The sequence below is a fragment of the Nerophis lumbriciformis genome, linkage group LG19 (assembly GCF_033978685.3).
Source record: "Nerophis lumbriciformis linkage group LG19, RoL_Nlum_v2.1, whole genome shotgun sequence".
Taxonomy (NCBI): Eukaryota; Metazoa; Chordata; class Actinopteri; order Syngnathiformes; family Syngnathidae; genus Nerophis; species Nerophis lumbriciformis.
The window spans coordinates 36,801,625-36,818,635 of NC_084566.2; the positions used below are offsets into that span (position 1 = coordinate 36,801,625).

The 17,011-nt window shown below is 39.3% G+C and overlaps 1 protein-coding gene across 10 annotated transcripts in view; it reads left to right on the forward strand.

Annotated features, from left to right (window-relative positions):
• LOC133618463 (receptor-type tyrosine-protein phosphatase F) overlaps positions 1–17,011 on the forward strand; it is a 470,668-nt gene that overhangs the window by 332,440 nt on the left and 121,217 nt on the right. For 3 of the 10 annotated variants that reach the window (XM_061978831.2, XM_061978832.2, XM_061978839.2), the window contains one exon: positions 11,464–11,490. The exons of the other annotated variants lie outside the window; for them this stretch is intronic. In XM_061978831.2, the coding sequence (XP_061834815.1) occupies positions 11,464–11,490 (27 nt within the window). The remainder of the gene's footprint in view (positions 1–11,463; positions 11,491–17,011) is intronic. 10 annotated transcript variants of the gene reach the window in all.

Here is a 17,011-nt window from a genome sequence, read left to right on the forward strand (position 1 = left end):
TTTTGGACAATTTCATGCTCCCAATCTTGTGGGAACAGTTTGGAGCGGGGCCCCGTCCTCTTCCAACATGACTGTGCACCAGTTCACAAAGCAAGGTCCATAAAGACATGGATGACAGAGTCTGGTGTAGATTAAATTGACTGGCCTGCTGAGAGTCCTGACCTGAACCCGATAGAACACCTTTTGGGATGAATTAGAACGGAGTTCAAGGCTTGGGCCCTTAGTTCCAGTGAAAGGAACTTTGAATGCTCCAGGATACCAAAACATTTTGGACAATTGTATGCTCCCAATCTTGTGGAAACAGTTTGGAGCCCCTTCCTCTTCAAACTAGACTGTGCACCAATGCACAAAGCAAGGTCCATAAAGACATGGATGACAGATTCTGGTGTGGATGAACTTGACTGGCCTGCTCAGAGTCCTGACCTGAACCCTATAAAACACCTTTGGGATGAATTAGAACGGAGTTCAAGGCTTGGGCCCTTAGTTCTAGTGAAAGGAACTTCGAATGCTCCAGGATACCAAAACTTTTTGGACAATTCCATGCTCCCAACCTTGTGGGAACTGTTTGGAGTATGCCCCTTCATCTTCCAACATGACTGTGCACCAGTGCACAAAGCAAGGTCCATAAAGACATGGATGACAGAGTCTGGTGTAGATGAACTTGACTGGCCTGCACAGAGTCCTGACCTGAACCCGATAAAACACATTTGGGATGAATTAGAACGGAGTTCAAGGCTTGGGCCCCTTAGTACCAGTGAAAGGAACTTTGAATGCTCCAGGATACCAAGACATTTTGGACAATTTCATGCTCCCAATCTTGTGGGAACAGTTTGGAGCCCCTTCCTCTTCCAACTAGACTGTGCACCAATGCACAAAGCAAGGTCCATAAAGACATGGATGACAGAGTCTGGTGTGGATGAACTTGACTGGCCTGCACAGAGTCCTGACCTGAACCCGATAAAACACCTTTGGGATGAATTAGAACAGAGTTCAAGGCTTGGGCCCTTAGTTCCAGTGAAAGGAACTTTGAATGCTCCAGGATACCAAAACTTTTTGGACAATTCCATGCTCCCAACCTTGTGGGAACTGTTTGGAGTATGCCCCTTCATCTTCCAACATGACTGTGCACCAGTGCACAAAGCAAGGTCCATAAAGACATGGATGACAGAGTCTGGTGTAGATGAACTTGACTGGCCTGCTCAGAGTCCTGACCTGAACCTGATAAAACACATTTGGGATGAATTAGAACAGAGTTCAAGGCTTGGGCCCCTTAGTTCCAGTGAAAGGAACTTTGAATGCTCCAGGATACCAAAACATTTTGGACAATTTCTTGCTCCCAATCTTGTGGGAACAGTTTGGAGCCCCGTCCTCTTCCAATATGACTGTGCACCAGTGCACAAAGCAAGGTCCATAAAGACATGGACGACAGAGTCTGGTGTGGATGTACTTGACTGGCCTGCACAGAGTCTTGACCTGAACCTGATAAAACACATTTGGGATGAATAAGAACGGAGTTCAAGGCTTGGGCCCCTTAGTTCCAGTGAAAGGAACTTTGAATGCTCCAGGATACCAAAACATTTTGGACAATTTCTTGCTCCCAACCTTGTGGGAACAGTTTGGAGTATGCCCCTTCATCTTCCAACATGACTGTGCACCAGTGCACAAAGCAAGGTCCATAAAGACATGGATGACAGAGTCTGGTGTGGATGCACTTGACTGGCCTGCTCAGAGTCCTGACCTGAACCCGATAAAACACATTTGGGATGAATTAGAACGGAGTTCAAGGCTTGGCCCCTTAGTTCCAGTTAAAGGAACTTTGAATGCTCCAGGATACCAAAACATTTTGGACAATTTCTTGCTCCCAATCTTGTGGGAACAGTTTGGAGCCCCTTCCTCTTCCAACATGACTGTGCACCAATGCACAAAGCAAGGTCCATAAAGACATGGATGACAGAGTCTGGTGTGGATGAACTTGACTGGCCTGCACAGAGTCCTGACCTGAACCCGATAGAACACCTTTGGGATGAATTAGAACGGAGTTCAAGGCTTGGCCCCTTAGTTCCAGTGAAAGGAACTTTGTATGCTCCAGGATACCAAAACATTTTGGACAATTCCATGCTCCCAACCTTGTGGGAACAGTTTGGAGCGGGTCCCTTCCTCTTCCAACATGACTGTGCACCAATGCACAAAGCAAGGTCCATAAAGACATGGATGACAGAGTCTGGTGTGGATGAACTTGACTGGCCTGCACAGAGTCCTGACCTGAACCCGATAAAACACCTTTGGGATGAATTAGAACGGAGTTCAAGGTTTGGGCCCTTAGTTCCAGTTAAAGGAACTTTAAATGCCAAAACATGTTGGACAATTCCATGGGATGGCACTTCAAGTTCATATGTGAGTAAAGGCAGGTGGGCAAATACTTTTGGCAATATAGTGTATATATATGAAGACATTCAAAATCGAGATGATTGATTTTGATATATTTGGACCACCCCGTTTTTTAATCTGCCTCACTGTTAGCAAACTGTGTGGAGTGAAAATAAGACTAAAGAAGAAAAGAAAAAAAATCCCCGGATCTTTCCACGCCCTGACGAATTTGAATTTTTAGCGAAAATAAAGCAGTCGGAATCAACCCCGATGCAAAGCTTCATTCAGCTCCGTGTCGACACACGACTCTGCCTCGCTGAACTCACCGTGACCTGTCGTGCCAACGAGCCTCCCCTGACAGCTCGACACGATTAACACATCTTGTAAGATTTGGCGCCGGAGCCAGTCCCCGCGACGCCTCTCGAAAAACCCGTTTGACGTTCCCGCCTCTGGCAAAACCCGCTGTCTTGTTTTTTTTTGTTTCCTCCTCACCGGTTTTGCTCTCCAGCAGCCGGTTGAGTAATTCCACCAGACTTGCGTGCAAGTCGGTTTCCCTTGATTGAGTCATCTCAACGGTTGTTTTCTCCGAGAGTAGGCGGCCTGCACGGGCATGCCCGGTATGCCAGCGAGGACCACACACAGTCATGGACTTCCCCCCCCCCCGCTCCCAAACCGTGTTGACTGGTGACGCATCCTCGACTCGCACCCTTGTCATCAGTGATGAATTCAAAAGCAGATAAAAAACCTGCAGACTGATTGGACGTTAGATTGTGTTTGCATCGCCTCCTTCTCCGACTGCCCCTTGCCTCCTCACCTTCTCGCAGGGTTCGCCGCAACGCTCCCGAGTAGAGCACGGCGCCCGCGTGTGGGCGCGTGAAGCACCTCTTTTCAAGCCCGAGCCCACTCAACTCCCTCATTTCCCCGGCTAATTTTAAACCGCGAGTCCCACGCTGACTGCGCGATGTTATCAACCCCCTTTTTGTTTTTGTTCCCGGGCGTGGCGAGCATGAACTTGACCATGGACGTCGAGTGGATCTAGCATAATATTGTGAGAGTCCAGTCCATAGTGGATCTAACATAATAGTGAGAGTCCAGTCCATAGAGGATCTAACATAATAGAGTCCAGTCCATAGTGGATCTAACATAATAGTGTGAAAGTTCAGTCCATAGTGGATCTAACAAAATAGTGAGAGTCCAGTCCATAGTGGATCTAACATAATAGTGAGAGTCCAGTCCATAGAGGATCTAACATAATAGAGTCCAGTCCATAGTGGATCTAACATAATAGTGTGAAAGTTCAGTCCATAGTGGATCTAACATAATAGTGAGAGTCCAGTCCATAGTGGATCTAACAAAATAGTGAGAGTCAAGTCCATAGTGGATCTAACATAATAGTGTGAGAGTCCAGTCCATAGTGGGTCTAACATAATAGTGAGAGTCCAGTCCATAGTGGATCTAACATAATAGTAAGAGTCCAGTCCATAGTGGATCTAACATAATAGTGTGAGAGTCCAGTCCATAGTGGATCTAACATAATAGTGAGAGTCCAGTCCATAGTGGATCTAACATAATAGTGTGAGAGTCCAGTCCATAGTGGATCTAACATAATAGTGTGAGAGTCCAGTCCATAGTGGATCTAACATAATAGTGAGAGTCCAGTCCATAGTGGATCTAACATAATAGTGTGAAAGTCCAGTTCATAGTGGATCTAACATAATAGTGTGAGAGTCCAGTCCATAGTGGATCTAACATAATAGTGTGGGAGTCCAGTCCATAGTGGATCTAACATAATAGTGAGAGTCCAGTCCATAGTGGATCTAACATAATAGTGTGAGAGTCCAGTCCATAGTGGATCTAACATAATAGTGAGAGTCCAGTCCATAGTGGATCTAACATAATAGTGTGAGAGTCCAGTCCATAGTGGATCTAACATAATAGTGTGAGTCCAGTCCATAGTGGATCTAACATAATAGTGAGAGTTCAGTCCATAGTGGATCTAACATAATAGTGTGAGAGTCCAGTCCATAGTGGATCTCGTTAATAGTGTGAGAGTCCAGTCCATAGTGGATCTAACATAATAGTGAGAGTCCAGTCCATAGTGAATTTAACATAATAGTGAGAGTCCAGTCCATAGTGGATCTAACATAATAGTGTGAGAGTCCAGTCCATAGTGGATCTAACATAATAGTGTGAGAGTCCAGTCCATAGTGAATTTAACATAATAGTGTGAGAGTCCAGTCCATAGTGGATCTAGCATAAAAGTGTGAGAGTCCAGTCCATAGTGAATTTAACATAATAGTGAGTGTCCAGTCGATAGTGGATCTAACATAATAGTGTGAGAGTCCAGTCCATAGTGGATCTAACATAATAGTGTGAGAGTCCAGTCCATAGTGGATCTAACATATTAGTGAGAGTCCAGTCCATAGTTGATCTAGCATAAAAGTGTGAAAGTCCAGTCCATAGTGAATTTAACATAATAGTGAGTGTCCAGTCCATAGTGGATCTAACATAATAGTGTGAGAGTCCAGTCCATAGTGGATCTAACATAATAGTGTGAGAGTCCAGTCCATAGTGGATCTAACATAATAGTGAGAGTCCAGTCCATAGTGGATCTAACATAATAGTGTGAAAGTCCAGTTCATAGTGGATCTAACATAATAGTGTGAGAGTCCAGTCCATAGTGGATCTAACATAATAGTGTGGGAGTCCAGTCCATAGTGGATCTAACATAATAGTGAGAGTCCAGTCCATAGTGGATCTAACATAATAGTGTGAGAGTCCAGTCCATAGTGGATCTAACATAATAGTGAGAGTCCAGTCCATAGTGGATCTAACATAATAGTGTGAGAGTCCAGTCCATAGTGGATCTAACATAATAGTGTGAGTCCAGTCCATAGTGGATCTAACATAATAGTGAGAGTTCAGTCCATAGTGGATCTAACATAATAGTGTGAGAGTCCAGTCCATAGTGGATCTCGTTAATAGTGTGAGAGTCCAGTCCATAGTGGATCTAACATAATAGTGAGAGTCCAGTCCATAGTGAATTTAACATAATAGTGAGAGTCCAGTCCATAGTGGATCTAACATAATAGTGTGAGAGTCCAGTCCATAGTGGATCTAACATAATAGTGTGAGAGTCCAGTCCATAGTGAATTTAACATAATAGTGTGAGAGTCCAGTCCATAGTGGATCTAGCATAAAAGTGTGAGAGTCCAGTCCATAGTGAATTTAACATAATAGTGAGTGTCCAGTCGATAGTGGATCTAACATAATAGTGTGAGAGTCCAGTCCATAGTGGATCTAACATAATAGTGTGAGAGTCCAGTCCATAGTGGATCTAACATATTAGTGAGAGTCCAGTCCATAGTTGATCTAGCATAAAAGTGTGAAAGTCCAGTCCATAGTGAATTTAACATAATAGTGAGTGTCCAGTCCATAGTGGATCTAACATAATAGTGTGAGAGTCCAGTCCATAGTGGATCTAACATAATAGTGTGAGAGTCCAGTCCATAGTGGATCTAACATAATAGTGAGAGTCCAGTCCATAGTGGATCTAACATAATAGTGAGAGTCCAGTCCATAGTGGATCTAACATAATAGTGTGAGAGTCCAGTCCATAGTGGATCTAGCATAATAGTGTGAGAGTCCAGTCCATAGTGGATCTAACATAATATAGTGAGAGTCCAGTCCATAGTGGATCTAACATAATAGTGAGGGAGTCCAGTCCATAGTGGATCTAACATAATAGTGTGAGAGTCCAGTCCGTAGTGAATCTAACATAATAGTGTGAAAGTCCAGTTCATAGTGGATCTAACATAATAGTGTGAGAGTCCAGTCCATAGTGGATCTAACATAATAGTGTGAAAGTCCAGTCCATTGTGGATCTAACATAATAGTCAGAGTCCAGTCCATAGTGGATCTAACATAATAGTGTGAGAGTCCAGTCCATAGTGGATCTAACATAATAGTGTGAGAGTCCAGTCCATAGTGGATCTAACATAATATAGTGAGAGTCCAGTCCATAGTGGATCTAACATAATAGTGAGAGTCCAGTCCATAGTGGATCTAACATAATAGTGTGAGAGTCCAGTCCATAGTGGATCTAACATAATAGTGAGAGTCCAGTCCATAGTGGATCTAACATAATAGTGAGAGTCCAGTCCATAGTGGATCTAACATAATAGTGAGAGTCTAGTCCATAGTGGATATAACATAATAGTGTGAGAGTCCAGTCCATAGTGGATCTAACATAAGATTGTGAGAGTCCAGTCCATAGTGGATCTAACATAATAGTGAGAGTCCAGTCCATAGTGGGGCCAGCAGGAGATCATCTTGAGTGGAGACAGGTCAGCAGTGCAGAGACGTCCCAGACTGATGCACAGATGAGTGGTCCACCCTGAGTCCCGACTCATCTGTGGTCAGTGAATAATGAAGACTGATATCCATAGCAGGCATCAGAAAAGAAAGTATTATTTGTGGCGTGAGTGAAGATACCAGCGAGCGGCTGTGCTTTTGAAGGTCAATATAATGTCAGGCAGTGTTTGCCCACATTCACCACCACTTTCTCAGCTTGATTTGCTGTGACTGCTGATGCCATTCCCTCTACTGCTGTGGGTGTGTGCGTGTTTGTGTACGTGAGCCATGCTTCACTGCCTCAGATAGCAGCCATGAATAGAAATAGAAAGAAAAGAGCGCCTCGACCCGTTTCGCTCCATCACTCGGGACGGCTCCTCCAGATCGGCACAAATCTCAGCCCGTGTCGTCATGTTGGCATCCACTGCAGGCGGCAACAAATGACGCCACTCGGTTTGCAGCCGTGGCGCTTATCGGCTTTGCGGTGGCTTTGTAAATATAACTGGTGGGTGGGGTGGAGGGGGACGTTTATGCCATTAAGTTTGCCCCCTGCAGTATATGCAAGAAAACGTGTTTTGTGTGAGATTGGAGATGAAGTCGTATCGTGGTCTCTCCTTGTTTTAAGCCAAATATATATAAATATACCGTATTTTCCGGACCATAGGGCGCACCGAATTAAATTTAAATTTAAACTACACATTACGCTCTGTAATTTGGCAAAGATGGGGTTGAAGAGGAAGTACCACACATAAACATAATGAATCTGCTTGATTTTCAGAATAAAACACTCTATGGCATTGGTAAATATACCGTATTTTTCGGACCATAGGGCGCACCGGATTTAATTTAATTTAAAATTACACATTATGCTCTGTAATTCGGCAAAGATGGGCTTGAAGAGGAAGTACCACAAATAAACATAATGAATCTGCTTGATTTTCAGAATAAAACGCTGTGTGGCATTGGTAAATATACTGTATTTTAAGGACCATAGAGCGCACCGGATTACATTTAAATTTAAATTACACATTATGCTCTGTAATTTGGCAAAGATGGGGTTGAAGAGGAAGTACCACACATAAACATAATGAATCTGCTTGATTTTCAGAATAAAACGCTCTATGGCATTGGTAAATATACCGTATTTCCCAGACCATAAGGCGCACCGGATTAAATTTAAATTTAAATTACACATTATGCTCTGTAATTTGGCAAAGATGGGGTTGAAGAGGAAGTACCACACATAAACATAATGAATCTGCTTGATTTTCAGAATAAAACGCTCTATGGAATTGGTAAATATACCGTATTTTCCTGGACCATAAGGCGCACTGGATTTAATTTAATTTAAAATTACACATTATGCTCTGTAATTCGGCAAACAAGGGGTTGAAGAGGAAGTACCACACATAAACATAATAAACATGCTTGATTTTCAGAATAAAACGCTCTATGGCATTGGTAAATATACCGTATTTTCTGTACCTAAGGGCGCGCCGGATTAAATTCAAATTTAGATTACACGTTACGCTCTGTAATTTGGCAAAGATGGGGTTGAAAAGGAAGTACGACACACAAACATAATGAATCTGCATGATTTTCAGAATAAAATGCTCTATGGCATTGGTAAATATACCGTATTTTTCGGACCATAGGGCGCACCGGATTAAATTTAAAATTTAAATTACACATTACGCTCTGTAATTTGGCAAAGATGGGGTTGAAGAGGAAGTACCACAAATAAACATAATGAATCTGCTTGATTTTCAGAATAAAACGCTCTATGACATTGGTTAATATACCGTATTTTCCTGGACCATAAGGCGCACCGGATTTAATTTAATTTAAAATTACACATTATGCTCTGTAATTCGGCAAAGATGGGCTTGAAGAGGATGTACCACAAATAAACATAATTAATCTGCTTGATTTTCAGAATAAAACGCTCTATGGCATTGGTAATTATACCGTATTTTCCGGACCATAGGGCGCACCGGATTAAATTTAAATTCAAATGACACGTTACGCTCTGTAATTTGGCAAAGATGGGGTTGAAAAGGAAGTACCACACATAAACATAATAAAAATGCTTGATTTCCAGAATAAAACGCTCTGTGGCATTGGTAAATATACCGTATTTTCCTGTACCATAGGGCGCACCGTAGTAAATTTAAATTTAAATTACACATTACGCTCTGTAATTTGGCAAAGGTGAGGTTGAAAGGGAAGTACCACACATAAACATAATGAATCTGCATGATTTTCAGAAGAAAACGCTCTATGGCATTGGTAAATATACCGTATTTTCCGGACCATAGGGCGCACTGGATTTAATTTAATTTAAAATGACACATTATGCTCTGTAATTCGGCAAAGATGGGGTTGAAGAGGAAGTACCACACATAAACAGAATGAATCTGCTTGATTTTCAGAATAAAACACTCTGCGGCATTGGTAAATATACCGTATTTTCCGGACCATAGGGCACACCGGATTTAATTTAATTTAAAATTACAAATTATGCTCTGTAATTTGGCAAAGATGGGGTTGAAGAGGAAGTACCACACATAAATATAATGAATCTGCTTGATTTTCAGAAGAAAACGCTCTATGGCATTGGTAAATATACCGTATTTTCCGGACCATAAGGTGCACCGGATTATATTTAAATTTAAATTACACATTGCGTTCTGTAATTTGGCAAAGATGGGCTTGAAGAGGAAGTACCACACATAAACATAATAAACATGCTTGATTTTCAGAATAAAACGCTCTATGGCATTGGTAAATATACTGTATTTTAAGGACCATAGAGCGCACCGGATTAAATTTAAATTACACATTACGCTCTGTAATTTGGCAAAGATGGGGTTGAAGAGGAAGTACCACAAATAAACATAATGAATCTGCTTGATTTTCAGAATAAAACGCTCTATGACATTGGTAAATATACCGTATTTTTCGGACCATAGGGCGCACCGGATTAAATTTAAATTTAAATTACACATTACGCTCTGTAATTTGGCAAAAATGGGGTTGAAGAGGAAGTACGACACATAAACATAATAAATATGCTTGATTTTCAGAATAAAACACTCTATGGCATTGGTAAATATACTGTATTTTAAGGACCATAGAGCGCACCGGATTAAATTTAAATTACACATTACGCTCTGTAATTTGGCAAAGATGGGGTTGAAAAGGAAGTACGACACACAAACATAATGAATCTGCATGATTTTCAGAAGAAAACGCTCTATGGCATTGGTAATCATACCGTATTTTCCGGACCATAGGGCGCACCGGATTAAATTTAAATTTAAACTACACATTACGCTCTGTAATTCGGCAGAGATGGGGTTGAAGAGGAAGTACCACACATAAACATAATGAATCTGCTTGATTTTCAGAATAAAACGCTCTATGGCATTGGTAAATATACCGTATTTTCCAGACCGCAGGGCGCACCGGATTAAATTTAAATTTAAATTACACATTACACTCTGTAATTTGGCAAATATGGGCTTGAAGAGGAAGTACCACACATAAACATAATTAATCTGCTTGATTTTCAGAATAAAACGCTTAGTGCAGCAACCCCAAAAATGGTTTCTTTCTGTTATTAATATTCTGGTTCCTACATTATATATCAATATATATCAATACAGTCTGCAAGGGATACAGTCCGTAAGCACACATGATTGTGCGTGCTGCTGCTCCACTAATAGTACTAACCTTTAACACTTAATTTGACTCATTTTCATTCATTACTAGTTTCTATGTAACTGTTTTTATATTGTTTTACTTTCTTTTTTATTCAATAAAATGTTTTTAATTAATTTATCTTATTTTATTTTATAATTTTTTTTAAAAATACCTTATCTTCACCATACTTGGTTGTCCAAATTAGGCATAATAATGTGTTAATTCCACGACTGCATATATCGGTTGATATCGGTATCGGTAATTAAGAGTTGGACAATATCGGATATCGGCAAAAAAGCCATTATCGGACATCCCTACTCGTGACCCGAAACATGATATATTTTGGTATCACCAAACCTTGCCAAGCCAACATTCTCTCCCAGGTGAGTCAACCCCCCCCCCACCCACCCCAACTCCCAATGCCCATCAGTGGTTTTCTTGGCCGTATTCGCTGAACTCTGCAGCTAGTTGTCGGTAAATGGCGTCGGTGGCATTCCGCATCAACGGGTTCAATGTCCCGGCGCTAGTACAGTGCGGGCGCTCGCTAATAAGATTTCACGCTCCACGTCGGCGCCGGCGGCGGGAAAATGGGCTCTGGCGTCCCCCCGGGAATGTTTGGGGCAAAAAAGCGAGAGGCGAGCGTTTGTAAAACATATTGAAATGTGATGAATAAAAAAGGGTGAGCGGCAAGGAGCGAGGGAAATGGGTGAGAAGCGTCCCCCCTAATGGACGCCGTCAAGATTGATAGGCAGGAGCGGAAACAAGGCAGTGCATCATCATAACGCAAAGTTTTCAAACCACACCCGACCTTGATGACACACTTTGTTCATTCTACTTTTCTTTACTGCCTCGCCTCCATCACATCACGCTCCTCTACCGCATGACACCTACATCCATCTGTCTTGCAGCGGGGAAAAAAAAAAAAGTCTCCCGGCTTTTTTTTTTTTTTCTTTCCATGTCTGTTGTTTTGCCTCTGACTCATTCTCCCCCTCCTCATCCACCCCGCCCCATGTCCTGTGTCTGTCTCGTCTCCATCAGTGGAATATTCAGGACTCCACCGAGCATGTGAGTAGTCCTCATGTGTGCTGCTGGGTTTGGTCGTATTCCAGGGTCCCAAGTTCGCAGTTTGGGGGTGTTTTGTACGTGTGTGTGTGTGTGTGTGTGTGTGTGTGTGTGTGTGTGTGTGTGTGTGTGTGTGTGTGTGTGTGTGTGTGTGTGTGTCTTCTGGCAATGCTTACACTGCAAAGAGTCAGTGTTCAAAAACAAGAAAAACAAATATAAAAATGAGGGGTATTTTACTTGAACTAAGCAAAATTATCTGCCAATAGAACAAGAAAATTGGGCTTGTCAAGACTTTCCAAAACAAGTAAAATTAGCTAACCTCAATGAACCCAAAAATACCTTAAAATAAGTATATTGTCACTAATAACAAGTGCACTTTTCTTGGTAGAAAAAAAAAATCCGAACAACCAGTGTCCTCTACAGTACAGATGTATTTTGTCAAAGTTACAGAGTTGTTTTTTTTTGCGAAAAAGCTAGTCAAAGATCATCTATATGACAACACTCTCGTGTATTTAAGATCCTGCTGCAAAAATGTGAGTCTCTGACATGTTTTTTTTTAACTGAACCCGCCAGTTGAATAGCCCACGTAATGAAATAGAGTGGACCTAAGATGGAACCTTGAGGAACGCCACTAGTATAACTAAATAAGTTGAACAAAGGACTATAACATTGCAAAAAGTCAGTGTTCAAAAACAAGAAAAAAATAAAATGAGGGGTATTTTATTTGAACTAAGCAAAATTATCTGCCAATAGAACAAGAAAATTTGGCTTGTCAAGACTTTCCAAAACAAGTAAAATTAGCTAACCTCAATGAACCCAAAAATACCTTAAAATAAGTATATTCTCACTAATAACAAGTGCACTTTTCTTGGTAGAAAAAAAATATCCGAACAACCAGTGTCCTCTACAGTAGAGATGTATTTTGTCAAAGTTACTAGCGAAAAAGCTAGTCAAAGATCATCTATATGACAACACTCTCGTGTTTTTAAGATCCTGCTGCAAAAATGTGAGTCTCTGACATGTTTTTTTTTTTAACTGAACCCGCAGGCCGCCAGTTGAATAGCCCACGTAATGAAATAGAGTGGACCTAAGATGGAACCTTGAGGAACGCCACTAGTATAACTAAATAAGTTGAACAAAGGACAATAGCATTGCAAAAAGTCAGTGTTCAAAAACAAGGGAAAAAAATACAAAAATGAGGGGTATTTTACTTGAACTAAGCAAAATTATCTGCCAATAGAACAAGAAAATTGGGCTTGTCAAGACTTTCCAAAACAAGTCAAATTAGCTAACCTCAATGAACCCAAAAATACCTTAAAATAAGTATATTTTCACTAATAACAAGTGCACTTTTCTTGGTAGAAAAGAAATATCCGAACAACCAGTGTCCTCTACAGTAGAGATGTATTTTGTCAAAGTTACAGGGTTTTGTTTTTTTTTGCGAAAAAGCTAGTCAAAGATCATCTATATGACAACACTCAACACACAAAAATGTGAGTCTCTGACATGTTTTTTTTTTTTAACTGAACCCACAGGCCGCCAGTTGAATAGCCCACGTAATGAAATAGAGTGGACCTAAGATGGAACCTTGAGGAACGCCACTAGTATAACTAAATAAGTTGAACAAAGGACTATAACATTGCAAAAAGTCAGTGTTCAAAAACAAGGGAAAAAAATACAAAAATTAGGAGTATTTTATTTGAACTAAGGAAAATTATCTGCCAATAGAGCAAGAAAATTCGGCTTGTCAAGACTTTCCAAAACAAGTAAAATTAGCTAACCTCAATGAACCCAAAAATACCTTAAAATAAGTATATTCTCACTAATAACAAGTGCACTTTTCTTGGTCGAAAAAAAATATCCGAACAACCAGTGTCCTCTACAGTAGAGATGTATTTTGTCAAAGTTACAGAGGTTTTTTTTTTTGCGAAAAAGCCAGTCAAAGATCATCTATATGACAACACTCTCGTGTATTTAAGAATCTGCTGCAAAAATGTGAGTCTCTGACATGTTTTTTTTTTAACTGAACCCGCTAGTTGAATAGCCCACGTAATGAAATAGAGTGGACCTAAGATGGAACCTTGAGGAACGCCACTAGTATAACTAAATAAGTTGAACAAAGGACTATAACATTGCAAAAAGTCGTGTTCAAAAACAAGAAAAAAAAAATACAAAAATTAGGAGTATTTTATTCGAACTAAGCAAAATTATCTGCCAATAGAACAAGAAAATTTGGCTTGTCAAGACTTTCCAAAACAAGTAAAATTAGCTAACCTCAATGAACCCCAAAATACCTTAAAATAAGTATATTCTCACTAATAACAAGTGCACTTTTCTTGGTAGAAAAAAAATATCCGAACAACCAGTGTCCTCTACAGTAGAGGGTGTATTTTGTCAAAGTTACTAGCGAAAAAGCTAGTCAAAGATCATCTATATGACAACACTCTCGTGTATTTAAGACCCTGCTGCAAAAATGTGAGTCTCTGACATGTTGTTTTTTTTAACTGAACCCACAGGCCGCCAGTTGAATAGCTCACGTAATGAAATAGAGTGGACCTAAGATGGAACCTTGAGGAACGCCACTAGTATAACTAAATAAGTTGAACAAAGGACAATAACATTGCAAAAAGTCAGTGTTCAAAAACAAGGGGAAAAAATACAAAAATGACTGGTATTTTATTTGAACTAAGCAAAATTATCTGCCAATAGAGCAAGAAAATTTGGCTTGTCAAGACTTTCCAAAACAAGTCAAATTAGCTAACCTCAATGAAGCCAAAAATACCTTAAAATAAGTATATTCTCACTAATAACAAGTGCACTTTTCTTGGTAGAAAAGAAATATCCGAACAACCAGTGTCCTCTACAGTAGAGATGTATTTTGTCAAAGTTACAGGGTTTTTTTTTTTTTTTGCGAAAAAGCTAGTCAAAGATCATCTATATGACAACACTCAACACACAAAAATGTGAGTCTCTGACATGTTTTTTTTTTTTAACTGAACCCACAGGCCGCCAGTTGAATAGCCCACGTAATGAAATAGAGTGGACCTAAGATGGAACTTTGAGGAACGCCACTAGTATAACTAAATAAGTTGAACAAAGGACTATAACATTGCAAAAAGTCAGTGTTCAAAAACAAGAAAAAAATAAATAAATAAAATGAGGGGTATTTTATTTGAACTACCGGTAAGCAAAATTATCTGCCAATAGAACAAGAAAATTCGGCCTGTCAAGACTTTCCAAAACAAGTCAAATTAGCTAACCTCAATGAACCCAAAAATACCTTAAAATAAGTATATTCTCACTAATAACAAGTGCACTTTTCTTGGTAGAAAAAAAATATCCGAACAACCAGTGTCCTCTACAGTAGAGATATATTTTGTCAAAGTTACAGAGTTTTTTTTTGCGAAAAAGCTAGTCAAAGATCATCTATATGACAACACTCTCGTGTATTTAAGATCCTGCTGCAAAAATGTGAGTCTCTGACATGTTTTTTTTTTTTAACTGAACCCGCAGGCCACCAGTTGAATAGCCCACGTAATGAAATAGAGTGGACCTAAGATGGAACCTTGAGGAACGCCACTAGTATAACTAAATAAGTTGAACAAAGGACTATAACATTGCAAAAAGTCAGTGTTCAAAAACAAGAAAAAAAAAATGCAAAAATTAGGAGTATTTTATTTGAACTACAGAAAATGATCTGCCAATAGAACAAGAAAATTCGGTTTGTCAAGACTTTCCCAAACAAGTCAAATTAGCTAACCTCAATGAACCCAAAAATACCTTAAAATAAGTATATTCTCACTAATAACAAGTGCACTTTTCTTGGTCGAAAAAAAATATCCGAACAACCAGTGTCCTCTACAGTAGAGATGTATTTTGTCAAAGTTACAGAGTTGTTTTTTTTTGCGAAAAAGCTGGTCAAAGATCATCTATATGACAACACTCTCGTGTATTTAAGATCCTGCTGCAAAAATGTGAGTCTCTGACATGTTTTTTTTTTTTTAACTGAACCCACAGGCCACCAGTTGAATAGTCCACGTAATGAAATAGAGTGGACCTAAGATGGAACCTTGAGGAACACCACTAGTATAACTAAATAAGTTGAACAAAGGACTACACTGCAAAAAGTCAGTGTTCAAAAACAAGAAAAAATAAAATAAAAATTAGGAGTATTTTATTTGAACTACGGAAAATTATTCGGTTAGTCAAGACTTTCCCAAACAAGTAAAATTAGCTAACAAAAATAGCTTAAAATAAGTATATTCTCACTAATAACAAGTGCACTTTTCTTGGTAGAAAAAAAAGGCCTTTTTGCTCAATATGTTGAAAAATATTCTTAAATGAAGTAGATGCTAGTGCCATTATCTTGACATAATGATATGCGCTCGGCATCATGATTTTTTTGTTCATGCTTGAAATAAGAAATGATTACTTTAAAAAAGTAGTTTTATACTTGTGAGTGTTGATGACACAGCTTTGCAACAGTTGATATTCTAGTTTCAAGCATGTTTTACTCAATATAGGTCATCAAATCTCAGCAACAAGCTGTAATATCTTACTGAGATCATTTAGGACCAAAACACTTAAAACAAGTAAAACACTCTAGCATAAAATCTGCATAGTGAGAAGAATTATCTTATCAGACAGAAAATAAGCAAATATCACCCTTATTTGAGATATTTTAACGTACTTAGATTTCACTTTTTGCAGTGAAAAGCATTCATCAAAAAAGTGTTTATATATTTACTTGCATGACAAAATATGTTACTGTCCTATTTCTGCATGGAGCGTTTAGGGGGCCACTTTTCCAGAATATTCTTATTTTGTATATTCCGGACAACCAGTGTCCTCTACAGTAGACATTTATTTTGTCAAAGTTACAGAGATTTTTTTGTAGCGAAAAAGCTTGTCAAAGATCATCTATATGACAGCACTCTCGTGTTTTTAAGAATCTGCTGCAAAGATGTGAGTCTCTGACATGTTTTTATTTAAACTGAACCCGCCAGTTGAATAGCCCACGTAATGAAATAGAGTGGACCTAAAATGGAACCTTGAGGAACACCACTAGTATAACTAAATAGGTTGAACAAAGGACTATAACATTGCAAAAAGTCAGTGTTCAAAAACAAGAAAAAGAATAAAAAAATTAGGAGTATTTTATTTGAACTACGGAAAATGATCTGCCAATAGAACAAGAAAATTCGGTTTGTCAAGACTTTCCAAAACAAGAAAAATTAGCTAACAAAAATAGCTTAAAATAAGTATATTCTCACTAATAACAAGTGCACTTTTCTTGGTGGAAAAAAAAAGGCCTTATTGCTCAATATGTTGAAAAATATTCTTAAATGAAGTAAATGCTAGTGCCATTATCTTGACATAATGATATGTGCTCGGCATCATGATTTTTTTGTTCATGCTTGAAATAAGAAATGATTACTTTAAAAAAAGTAGTTTTATACTTGTGAGTGTTGATGACACAGCTTTGCAACAGTTGATATTCTAGTTTCAAGCATGTTTTACTCAA